Source organism: Calliphora vicina, chromosome 5 (genome assembly GCF_958450345.1).
Source record: "Calliphora vicina chromosome 5, idCalVici1.1, whole genome shotgun sequence".
Classification (NCBI taxonomy): Eukaryota; Metazoa; Arthropoda; class Insecta; order Diptera; family Calliphoridae; genus Calliphora; species Calliphora vicina.
The window spans coordinates 55,610,824-55,624,972 of record NC_088784.1 but is presented as its reverse complement, the minus strand read 5'-3'; the positions used below and the strand labels follow the sequence as shown (position 1 = coordinate 55,624,972).

At 26.6% G+C, this 14,149-nt stretch overlaps 1 protein-coding gene across 1 annotated transcript in view; it reads left to right on the top strand.

The window, feature by feature from the left end:
• Positions 1–1,197, top strand: part of LOC135962216 (GATA zinc finger domain-containing protein 14) — a 69,115-nt gene extending 67,918 nt beyond the window's left edge. The window contains exons 6-7 of the mRNA XM_065514022.1: positions 769–893; positions 1,011–1,197. Of these exons, the coding sequence (XP_065370094.1) occupies positions 769–893; positions 1,011–1,142 (257 nt within the window). The 3' untranslated portion in view covers positions 1,143–1,197. The remainder of the gene's footprint in view (positions 1–768; positions 894–1,010) is intronic.
• Positions 1,198–14,149: the final 12,952 nt, after the last annotated feature.

The window sequence follows — 14,149 nt, the reverse complement described above, 5'->3', positions numbered from 1 at the left end:
TATGTGTAATTTTATTTGTGTAATATATTTGGCTTACTTAAAGCCTTTGGGTATAGGTTTCCTGATGATCTGGCATAAGCAACCAGTGAAATGGGCATAGGAACTAGCCTATACCCCACCAATAAATTTCAGTGAATTTATATATGGGGGATTTCATGTCAAGTGAACCAACTTTAGAAATCGATGTCTTCTGATTTTTCAACAATATTGGTTAAGAACTCTCTGAGTTTTTGCCAAACAGATGTTTTTCACATAAATGTAACTTATTACCTATTGTTCTTAGCATAATGTGTGCCAAATAGTTTAGATAAAAATTGTTGAAATTTTTTTTGGGTCTGACATTTTGGCCAACCAGTAACTCGTTTCTGTATTTTTCGCATCGTAAAATATCTCGCATGAAGTGTGAAACAAAAAAATTCCATCGTTTCTCGATGCGTGAGAAAAAAAGTGTTTCTGTATTTGAATGCGAAAACAGAAAACACAGATTCTGTTCATAATGGAATATTTCCAGTAATTAAAAGGATATTCATATTGAGAGAAAATAATGACAATAATATTGGTTTAAATTTGTTTATACACATTCTGATTTGAGAGTTTTTCTTCGAAATACGCATTTTTTGTGCTTGTTTAATTAAATTCACTTAATATGACGTTATGTTTAATAAGGGAAATATATACATATTTATGTACGTAGATATTTAATTACGTTTACTTGTGTAAAACTAAATAAATTAATTTTAAAATTTTGTTAAAAATTTATATTTTCAGAAGATCAAGTAACTTGCGATGATATTAATTGTGGCTCTAAACAAGTTTGTCTAATTGACTTGTTAACACACAAACCCAGATGCACCTCATGTCGTTACAAATGTTCACGCAAAAGACGTCCATCGGTAAGTTAACCATAATTGACAATCATGATACAAGGGATACTCTATGTATTCGTATCTGTATGTCTATCTATTTCATTCATTTAATTGTATTCCTCTGGGTTTTTCATTTTTTTACAGTCTCCCCACTATGAAGAGGGTAAAATTTGTGGTGTTAATAATCGTACCTACAATTCATGGTGTGAAATGCGTAAAGATTCCTGTTCCACTGGCTTCTATATTGATATTAAGTATTCAGGAGATTGCCATTAAACATGCACTCAAACTAGATGTTTTTACATTTAAATAATTTTATAACCACATACATACATACTTGAACTCTCCAAAGACCTTACATTTACTTATGTATAAATTTAAATCAACTATAATACAAAAAGGGTTCGCAATACACAAGTTATCGATATTCCATACTTTTTACTAAATTTGAAATAACGATTTTAGCTCATTCGGATCATAAATAGATTATGTTTAAAAAAAAAAACACAGAACTGCTGGACTATAAGTTTATTCCACAAAAATTATCTACTCAACATGCCCTTTCAGAGTTATAGGGTTGCTATTCTGTAGTTATACTAAATTCCATTCGACAGATTTAATAATTTAGCAATTTTGACAACACATTTGCATTCCAATACATATTATGTTTGGTTTTGTCCTAATTAAACATTTCCAAAGGTATTCCAAACTTAAGATTGTCATCTATAAAAGTAATTGAAAATTTATTTTGGAAAAAAAAAAATTTTTCGAACACAAACCTTTTAGCATCATCCTAAGTAATTTATATTTCATCTGTAGCACAAAACAAATATCATTGATTTAAGAAATAGTCCTAGGAATCATTACAAAGAAGAGTGACAACTTAAAACAAGTAAGAGTGTTATATTCTGCTGTTCCGAATCTTGTATACCCAACATCAATATGTGACAATAAAATATTTTTCTGATATAGGGGTTATATTGGACAACATTTGTGCAACATTTGCAGGATTGGCGTATAATCAACAGTATTCCGGGGGTATAGTTTTATATGATTTTAATTGAGTTTTGTTAGATAACTTACGAAAAAAAATTTGAAAAACTGATTTTTCAGGATCCCACTCAATGAAAACCAAAAATACCACTTTTCTTTACGTTTAGCCGGCGTTGAACTTAACAACTTTTCTGAACATAACTTTGCGATATTCAGACAATTTGATGGTCAAAATTCATGATCACTGACCCCTACCATTTGTCACATAGTGATATGAATTACAACCTTAAAACTATTTTATGATTGTAATTAGTTAAGACTTGAAGAGTATGTATAATCTAAGCATACCCACTAATAACACTGTGCTAGTGGAAAAAATTGTCAAGCGGGCCTCCAGTGGCTTAAACTAATTCGGGTACATATGTTAATATGTTTTTAATCTTCGTAGTCCTTTTAGAAATACATTTTTTTTTTTTGGCAAACAAAAATTTATTTTTCAGCTAAATTTTTGTTTTTTAAAACATTTGTTGGAAAATAAAGCTACGCTGTTAATTCTTTCTAAGAGTATAGAAAATAAAGTTCCAAATAAAACAAGCTCTAAATGATTGAAATATATCCACAACTTTTGATTTAATAAACAATTTCGTGCACAGTCTAATGAAAACCCGCAGTCTAACACGATCGAACACTTATTCGAACGTGCGAGTTTTATTTATTTTTGGGATTATCGAATAAAATGTATAGAAAATTATAATGTTGTGCTCGATAACGAACGAGTTTTTACTCGAACGCTAATAAGTGTTTGAAATGAATTTCGATTACGAGTGCCAGAATTTACCTTCAGATTCTATAAGATTTTGTTTTCTATAAGATTTTGTTTGTTTTCGTGACTTTAATAAATTTATTTAAATTCCAAGAATATAAACATAAATTTAGTATATACAATTGGGGTATTCAGACGGTCTACTATTTGGTCATATTTTCATAATGTCCTAATATATTATGACAGTTTAAACAAATTTTTGTTGTGTTTCAAACAAAAAAGTTCTAAACTAATAAAACTATTTTTATTGTTTTGTCACAAAATAATACTTTTTTTTTGTTAAAACACAACAACAACAACTATTATAATATATTAGGACATTATGACAATATGACTAATAGCAGACCATGTGAATACTCCAAATGTATGAACATTGATAACTTTTATTTTAATTCGATCATAAGTTATATACCTAATACCGTATATATATTGCGAACCCTATTTACAAGTAAATGTTATTCAATTTGCAGATTCTTAAACTATTAATTGCCAGTTCTACACCATATACAATTTTAAAAAAATATCTAATTATATTCAATAATTTTCCTATTGTAGTTCAGAAATTTCTAGTTGAATTTTCATTATATATCATAAATGGAGGAGCCCCAGAAAACAAAAGGTACTTTTTTGAAAAATTTGGGAAATTGATTTTTTCTAGAAGATTTCAACCCAAATATTATAAAATGGCATCCTTGTGCATGTGTAAAGAATCAAATAAAAATTAAATATTAAATTAAAACTAATGAAATAAATATGAATTAATAACATCGCAAATGTATGAAACCATATGAAAAATGTCATGACAGCCTAAATTTATCATATCTTAAGCTACGTATATACGCTTGTCATATTTTTACAATATTGTCAGAAAATGTTCAATAAATGGCTAACACCCATATGTTTCAACATAAGTTCTCATGGTTGTGTTAACCATTTACTGAGCATGTTCCTGACAATCTGACAACCGTGTGTACGTAGCCTTACTGTTGTCAGTGAATAATTTTCGAACTGGGAAAAGAATTGAAATATGTTGATTTAAATGCATAAATACTTAAAACCTAAACAAAATACATATCATTTATTCCACCGTACAGCACCCACAAATTCACCTTATGTCTTATGTTAATTTTTGCAACATGTTAACCTAAAGAAGCCATTTAGGCACAAATTTCTATTTTTGAAAAGTCACATGAAAGGTTGACCTGTTTAAATTTAGCAGCTAAAAATTAAAAATTCCATTTAAAAGTGCATACAAAATGCAATTTTCTCATGCATTTTTGATAAATTTCTATGCTTTTAATTTTTACTATTTTTTTATTATTTTAAAATGTGAACAAAAATGTAAACAGCGCAATAAAATTCAATATGGGACAAGAATTACTACTATTCTTAAAAAAGCGTAACCACTTTTTATTAGCACAAATTTGTTTGACGTGTTTACTCTTACAAGTGTTTTGTAAGATCAAAAAGCATCAAATAAAATAAAACAAAATTTTTTTGTTTTGAATCATCCTAAGTAAAATAAGTTTTTGAAATAAATAAAAGAATTCAAATGTATTTTATTTAGTGGTTACGTCTTTTTCGTCAAATATTTGTCATGTGTGACCCTACCTTTAGAAATAGTTTATACAAATTTGGAATAATTGTTATTGCGCTGTTTTCTATACATTTCACATAAGTATTAATATATTGAAAAATAGTAAAAATCAAAGGGTAGAATTTTATCAAAACTACATCAGAAAATTGCACTCTTATATGGATGTGTCCAAAGATAAAAGGCCTAACTCCACTTTTCGAAAATTTCTCAAACAAAGTGTGAAGACCCACGTACAAAAGATTACATTTTGTTATATATAAATCTTTTCTGGAATGAATGATATATTAAAAACAATACATCAAACTATAGTAATTATTAATAAAAATACAACATATCTTAAGAGGCTTAAATAAATGTTAAACAAATACAAAATAATATTATTACAGTAAACATACATAAATACATAGAACATAAATAAGTAATCGTATATCACTTACATAAATACATACATCTATATATATATATATATATATATATATATATACTTAAATAACTGATGGACATGGGGGAAGGATCGGCTAAATTAATACCGCCGCATAAATACTTAAATTGCAATTATTATTTATGTATTTAGTTAAATAAATAAAATAAGTAAACAACATTTGCCAAAATAAATATCTTGTTTCAAAAATATTCAGCCTTGTTCAGAAAATTTAACAAAATGTTTGGTTCCCATATTAATTAGAGTAGTGTGTTTTTTTTTAAATATTTTACTATGGGAATACATACAAAATTTAAAGAGTTTTAAACAATAAATTAATAAAAATTAAATAAAGTCCATTAGCAATTGATGCAGCAAAAAAATATTAAAAGAAATATAAAAAGTAAGTTTTAAATACTATTATAAGCAATGTGGAGTTTAAATGAAACAATCAACCAGTATTTTTTTCGAAGAAGAAATCGATTTTCTAGAAATTTTGTGAGTAAAACATAAATACGAGTATATCTAATAATACAGCAGATTTCAATAAAAAAATTCTAGATAAATTTTATGTTCGGCTTACTGGAGCTGACAAAGTGAAATCTTCTAAATAATTTCAATATTTAGCATTTAATTATGTATGCACACTATGGTGGCCGAATTCCGGCGCTCAAAAGGTCTAAAATTGTTCTATATCATCTAGAACGCGTATAGAAAATTTGAGCAAAAAGGTTTTTACTAGAAAATCAAATACCAATTAATAATCCGAATAGTTAATCTAAAAAGAAATATAATCTAATGTCAATCCACTTGGATGTTTTTGTGTTCTAGTTTTAACATTGTAATATTGACATGCACAACGTCTGAAAATATCACATTTTGTTATCAAAACTGTGAGTCATTTATGGATAATAAGAAGAAGTGTAGCAGGCTGTGTGTGTTGAGAAAATATAATATATTTTCAAGTCCCTTAATTGTCCTTATCATTGGAATAATCCATTTTTTATGTTTTCCTGCATAAATATTTTTCATCAGCTGTTTGTACTATCAGATTTTTTTACAAAGATATTGGCCGCTCAAATTAGCAAACAAAACAATATAATCGACGTCACAAAAACAACATTCGTATATTAAACTTAACTTAATCGCCCTAAAGGTTTAGAGTCAAAGAAGCAATATTTTCAAAAAAATTAATTTTGAAAAAAAAATCCAATTCAAAATAAAATATAAAAATTTTCTGATATCTCTAATTCCAAATTTTACATTTAAAATTTTTGTTTTACGAAATTCAAAAAAAAATTTTGGTATTTCGAGGACATACCTTCACCTTCGTGAGAAGGGTATATATAGGTTTGTCATTCCGTTTGTAATTTGCATAATATAATTTTCCGACCCTACAAAGTATATATATTCTGGATCCTTATAGATATCGGAGTCGATTAAGCCATGTCCGTCTGTCTGTTGAAATCAATTTTCTGAAGACCCCAGATATATTCGGGATCCAAATCTTCAATAATTCTGTCAGACATGCTTTCGAGAAGTTTGAAGTTTTAAAATCAGCAAAATCGGTCCACAAATGGCTGAGATATGAGGAAAAAACCAGGACAACCTCGATTTTTGACCTATATCTGGATTACTAAGTCATTAATATAGGCAATATGGATATCTAATGATCGATATTTCAAAGATCTTTGCAACGACGTATATAAGACCATAGTAAGTTGGACCTACAATGGGTCAAAATCGAAAAAAATATTTTTTAAGCCGAATTTTTTTTTTTCACCAAAAAAAAAATTTTAATTTAAAAAAAAATTTAATTTAAACAAAAAAAAATTTTAAATAAAAATTGGAAAAAAATTAAAAAAATAAATTTTGTTTACCTAAAAATATTTAAAATTTGTATTTTGAAGTATAATTTGGTGAAGGGTATATAAGATTCGGCACAGCTCTCTTACTTGTTGTGGTTATAAATTTGTTAAAATTATAAGTTTAAAAGACATTTCGTATCCTATTTTCTAATATTTAATTTCAGATTCTATTCGTAATTTTAAATTTATTTTATATCTGTGTCAAATCTATCCAAAACTGCAAAGTTTAGACATCTATAATATAAAATACATGATACACTTTTTTTGTTTTTTAAAAAAATATTGCTACTTTGTTCCAAAACTTGAAATTTCAAATAATATATAACATCTAAATGATGTCCGATTTTGCTAAAATTTTGAGAATTTAGTATTTAGATGATGGAGAATAATTTTAGATCTTAGGAATATCGAAAAATTCCAATATAAGGGCCACCCATATTCACACTAAGATGTTTTTTTATTTTATATTTGATCCCCAAAATATGGCACTTGGTATAAAGCAGGCTTGGGCGGTAATGATTACATTGTGTAATATATTACTGGTACATTACCATTACCTTGTAATTGTAATTGGATTTTTGCAATTACAATTACTTGTAATGTGTAATTGACCAATAGCACATTACAATTACATGTAATTGTAATTGAATTTTTCAATTACAATTACAAGTAATTGTAATTGCAAAATTTTACATTAAAATTACATGTAATTGTAATTTAAAAATGTCAATTACAATTACAAAATTAAGAAAAAGTAATAGTAATATGACTAAAACTATGTAATGATTACTTTCAAAGTATTTATTATTAAAAAAATATAAAATTACAGAAGTTACCAATTACTTATTTTTATAGTGTGCATTAGAATGCCGAAGACCAGTATATTATATAGTAACACATACATATCTACTAATGCATACTCGATTAATTAAATTAGTCTTCAGTTTCCCAACAAAGATTGAAAATCTTTATATAAGTATAGTTTGTAAACAATAATTTTTAAATTTTTTCGAAGTACATATGTATATGGATTTTTAGCAACTTCGAATTCTCTGAAATTCAAAGTATACATTCTACTCATTTCAAGACGTATTAACTCGAAACTCCAACTTCATATCATTTTATATCCCTCTAAATTAGAACATTTACTTCTCAGAACAAACATATTGACCATTTTTGAAATATGATGTACGACTATTGAACAAAATTAACAAACTATTTTTAAAACGAAGTAAATTTGTAAGTTATGATTTACATTTAAAAACAAGTAAGAGTACTATATTCGGCCGTGCAGGGTCTGAAATACCCTCCACCGAAATATGATGAGAATTATAGAAGTTACATTGGTATAAAGATCCTATTATGTATGAGGATTGAGAAAATGTCATTGAAATACTATTAAATAAATATATGAAATAATATAACAATTGTTAAAAATACTATTTTGCGCAGAAGTTATTTCATTTTGAATGTAAAATAATTATATATAATTCAAGTGAAGAATCCGATTATAAAAAAGAGTATACAAATATAATTAGACATAGTTCAAAATTTTGCATACGGAAATTTTAATATGAGCCTTATATACGTGCAATATATAATTATGAACCCATAGTCTCAAAATCAAATAGTATGATTTCTGTCTACTTGAAACTGATTTCTGTTAAATTTTTGATCGATATAAATGAGCGTTAATGTATTTTTGGGTTGAGGTACATATGCTATGACCTACTTGGTTCAGTAAAGATTTATTTTGGAGATTTGTGAAGGTTAATGAGTTTTCCGGAAATGTTTATCATGCGAAGGCTATGACGATAATTTATCTTCATAAAATTGAGTACAGTGATTTTTATATGTATTGAAATTTTTTGTTTCGAATTTCAACTTGATAACTATATTTGTAAGAAATTTATTACGATCTTATTCGGGAGTTGACCTTATATGGGAGGTATAGCCAAATATGGACTATATTCACAAAATCCTGTAGTATGATTTGCAAATATAAATTACGGATAGGTATGGAATTTTTGTTCAATATTAATATTTTTTAGATATTTATGCAGCTTAATGTGTTCGTAAATGGTCCTTATATGGCCCTTAAGAATTGAGTAATAAATCCTCGAAAATTTTACATTTTTTAATTCTTTATGCAATTATTTTATATCTTTGACGAAATAATATTTTTAAAAATAGTATTAAAGTTTTTAAAAATATGTTTAAATGAGCTTTAAAAAAACATATTTCATTAAAACCGTTAAAGAAACCTGAAACCGGTAGAGTTTACAAATATGAAAAAAACGGTAAACCGGTTTAATATTTATAAATGTAATTGAATTTAAAGTAATTAAATTACTTTTTAATAAATTACATATGCTTTTTCTATCAATTACAATTACTGGTAATTGTAATTGCCATTTTTCAATTACAATTACTGTTAATTGTAATTGAATTTTTCAAATTACAATTACATGTAATTGTAATTGAAAAATCGCAATTACAATTACCAGCAATTGTAATCATAATTCTTCAATTACAATTACATGTAATTGTAATTTGAAATTATCAATTGCAATTACACCTAAAGTAATTTAATGGAAAATGTAATTGGCATCGCCCAAGCCTGGTATAAAGCTACAACTCTAAAAATTTGATCAGGCAATTTTATGTATTAATAAATCTGATTTCTTATAGTTTTTGAAAGCATTTTCATATTGAATTTTGATTTCGGAAAAGTCTTATGCGCAAGTCTTCTGCGCAATTTCTATGTTTGTAAATGTCAGAGGTAAGGTCGGGTTAAGGAGAACAATTTTTTTCAAATTTGAGTACAGACTTGCTTGTACACGGAACATTGGTTTGTGTTTTCATTCATGTTTTTGAAAATGAAAAACCGACTTGCGCAACTAAATTTCCTAGTGTGAAAGGGGTCTATTATGTATATGTATATTAGCGTATCTGTATGAAACTTCAGAAACATATTTCCTGGTTTTAGTCGAAATTAGTACTAATACACACTTAATGTTATAAGGTCCAAATTGTTAAAATCATTTTGATGTCATAACTACGAGTATTAAATGGTAAATTTCCAATATCATTTCTAAACCTAATTCTTTTTTGATATTTCATCAAAATCTACCAATAAATAATATTTTCAGATATTTCATCCATATCCGTTAATATATAAAACACTGTATTTTAATGAAAAAATACTAAAGAGGAAGATTACAGGTGTGAATTTTACGATTTTTATAAATAAATTTAGTATACATTTATACAGCAAGAATTATTGGATAACTAACTGCTAAGAATGACATTTTTTCATAAATCCTTAAAATTAATAATGCAAATAAGTTAATAAGAATCCAAAGAGCAATAATGAAATTGTTTCAAATTATTTTTTCTTGAATTTAAATTTACAATATACATATGTATGTATGTATGTCTGAGAAGCCCTACTTTGACTACCTATAGGTCCACCCTGAGGTGTCTGTGGGATACGTCGTCAAAAGTTAAACTCGAATACTCCTTTGTTACGACCCTGTGGAATTTCATGTCAATGGGAACTGCCAATTTAAAATCGCAGGTTTATTTTCAAAATATGTATTTGGATTCTGCATCAATGTATAGCGTTATAGTATTTATATCAAGTGTCACATGATTCCAACACTCGAAATTTGAAAAAAAAAACTCATTTAATATTGTACAGAGCCAAAAAACAAATACATATATATACCTATTGACAATTCCTTTAAAGTAATTTTATTTCTATTGTTTGAAAATATGTACTAATGAAAAACATGTCTAAATTCAGATATGGTAATGTTGTTTAAAGCAAAGTGATTTCATAGTGTAGAGCCAAAAGTAAACATAGTACACCGAAAGCACATTTTTTTAAACAGTTTTAATTAATTTTCAGCTTATCAGATATTATTATTTTCATTAACACAACTAAAATTACATTAATACATATTTGTTTAATAAATAGAATAAAAATTACCCCAAAGATATTGTGAGTATTTAAGCATATTAAAGTAATTCGCGTCACCGTTTCAGACTCTTGCGAAAATGCGAAATTTCTCACAATCGCAACCACCATGTGTAATTTTTATGATTGTGAAAAATTTCGTAAGAGTCAAAAACGGTAATGTAAATTACCTTATTATATGTAAATGTACACTTTTAAAAAATGTATACTCCCACACTGAAATATTGTTTAAATTTTGCACCATCTTGTTAATTCGTAATATATTTTCTAATATGACTGATAGTATAACTCGAATATCTATATGTATACAAACATAAATCAATTAAAGAAATATTTAATAGTATAAAATTTAATACCTTATTATTAAAAATCATTTGTTAACATCATGTAGTTTTATTGTAATTAAAAAAAAAACAATTAAATAAAATTTTAAATTGAATGTCAAAAGATTACTTGTTTTATTGGGACTAGAGTTGGGGATAATCGTTCTTTTAACTGATTGTTAATTTTTGTTCAGAACAAATAAATTCATTTGTATTCTGCGGTGTTTGAATGAAAGATTTCACTGTACAAAACGACCAGGTGACAACTGCTTTTAGAAACAAATTTGGCATGATTTTTAATTTTTTTCAAAATATAAGTTTCAAACATATACAGGAATGTCAAATGTACCAAAATAATAAAGTGAATAAAAAAAGAACAATACCAATAAACATTTTTACTGGAATTCAAGTTGAAAGCAATTGTAATTCAAGCCTTGAGTCCAGTGTGAAGCATTTGAATTGTTTATTTCAAAAACCAGACAAGCAACAAACAATCCAAAATTGCGTTATTGGCCGATTACTGTTTTGTAAAGGTAAATGATTTATCACAGATAATGAGCAGATACGTGTCGTGTTAAAATGTGTCAAAGTTACTTCACACATTTAACACCATCGTTACTAAGGAATGGCCAATATGTATGGATATCCTTTTTCTTCGATGGGGTTAAATGAAGCACAGCTGATACACCAATTTTCTAAACGTTAGTTTTGACTAGGGTATTCAAACGATTAACCGTTAATGGGTTAACCGATTAATTTTTGTCGGTTAACCGTTCGAATAATTCAAAAATTCCGATTTTCAAATAACAAATAAACCGATTAATTTGTGTCGGTTAACCGATTAACCGAAATTTCTTATTTTTGCAGTTTAACATATTTTTTTTTGATTTATTTTTCCGTTTTAATTTAAATGCAAATGTCAAAGTAAAATTTCATATTTTTTCGAACATCCAAGAAACATGTTTAGTGAGTATAACAACTGACATATTTAATTTGCATGTATTTGACGGATGAGAACATGATAATAGACGAAACTGGAAACACTACTGAAACGAGTCTTTTACCAGAACTTATCGAAATTAGTAAAAGTATTAAAAATCTAAAAAAAATCAAAAAGGACTCCAATGGTGAAATCAATTTGCTGAAGACCCCAGATATCTTCGGGATCCAAATCTTCAATAATTCTGTCAGACATGCTTTCAAGAAGTTTCCTATTTAAAATCAGCAAAATCGGTAGACAAATGGCTGAGATATGAGGAAAAAATTAGGACAACCTCGATTTTTGACATATATCTGGATTACTAAGTCATTAATATAGACAATATGGATATCTAATGATAGATATCCCAAAGACCTTTGCAACGACGGATATAAGACCATAGTAAGTTGGACCTACAATGGGTCAAAATCGGTAAAAAATATTTTTTAACCCGAATTTTTTTTCACCAAAAAATTTAAAAACAAAATTTTTTTTCTAAAATTTTAGAAAAAATTAAAAAAACGACTTATATACACTACACCAAATTTTACTTCAAAATACAAATTTTAAATATTTTTAGGTAAACAAAAATTTTTTTTCCAAAGTCGTTTTTTTATTTTTTTTTAAATTAATAAGATTCGGCACAGCCGAATATAGCTCTTTTACTTGTTTTCTATGTTTTTGTTCATTTTATTAATAAAATACTTAAATAAGAACACAAAATCCATAGTTTTATTATCAGTTTTAAATCTAAATAGAAATTATTCGGTTAATCGAATAATTTAAAATTAACCGATTATTAACCGATTAAATCTATACCCCGATTAATTATTTGCTCGATTAAACCAGAAATCCGATTAATTAAATACCCTAGTTTTGACGAATCTGTATTTTATCTGTGGATTTATTTTTGAAAATCACAATCTTTGATCAAAATTGTTCATGAATTTAATACTTGTCAACGTTTGAATAACTGATTAATCCCAGAACCAAATTAAATAGAATTTGAATGAAAGTAATTTATTTTAGGAAATTGCGATCTAAGGCAACTATACAGATATTATCAATAAAAACACAAATGTGCAACAATAACGCAAATTTTATAATTTCTAAAAAGAGCTGACAAATGTTGAACTTAAAAATTAAGTTACACTTTTGCAGAAACAACTAACTCATCAATTCATCCAGTGTATCGAACACAAACATATGGTGAAGAAGGTAAGTAATGATTTCATTTATGTTTATACATATGTATGTACATTAGACATGCCCTCAAAAATAGATTTGCTTTGGATGGGTATTATTTTCTTCATTAGCAGCTAAAATTTATTTCAAATGAAGAATAACAAAGTTATACGAGTTTTATCTGACCAAATATTAAGCAAAAAGTGCTAGTTTACTCATATTTTACTCGCATTTCTATTGTTGACATAGTTGTTTACATAACTTTTGCATGCAAAACAGTGAGTAAATAATACAAAAATGTTGTTTTTCTTGAATATATGATGTAGGAAAATGCTAATAACTTAAATAAAATTATTTTTAACTCAATGTTCTTGTTAGAAAGATAATTTTGTCTAGAAGCTTAGGTTTATTGCAAATGTTTAAAAAATAGTATTTAAATATGGAATTTTTTTAAGATATAAAAAAGTACCATTATTTACCCAATTTTACAACTTTCAATCGATTTCCGGCACGTGTTCTAGTTATCCGATTGCACTTAAATATTGCAGTAGTTAGTTTTAGCTACTAATGAAAAAAATAAGACCCATCCCAAAATAAATAGAATTTTTAGCTGGACAAAATGCTTAATTTATAGCTCTTAATTAGCCCTATAATTGGTGCTAAGTTTAATTTTGTGCAAGTTTTTATTTTCAAGATAATTGCAAAAAACCGAGGCATTCGCACGGGACAAATACAGAAGTCAATTTCGCGGCCAACCATTCGAACGCCAATTTTCAGCGAAACCAGAGGCAATATTTCAATGTGACTAATTTTAGAATATTGTGCATTGATGTCTGTTAAAAATGGTTTTTGATTTTACGCAAAAATTTGTTATACTTTTTTTATAACAAAAAATTAACCATTTTAAGAAATATTTTATAAAAATTGGTTTTAATTATTATGTATAATGAAAATAAATATTTATTAAACATAATTATTATATCCAATTATCCAAAAATTTTTACATTGGCTCATAACTATTATCATCAATAAATATTTATTTCTATTACAGATAACTATTACTAAGATTTTTATTATTTTTATTTACGATAATAATTATTTTGAATATTTTC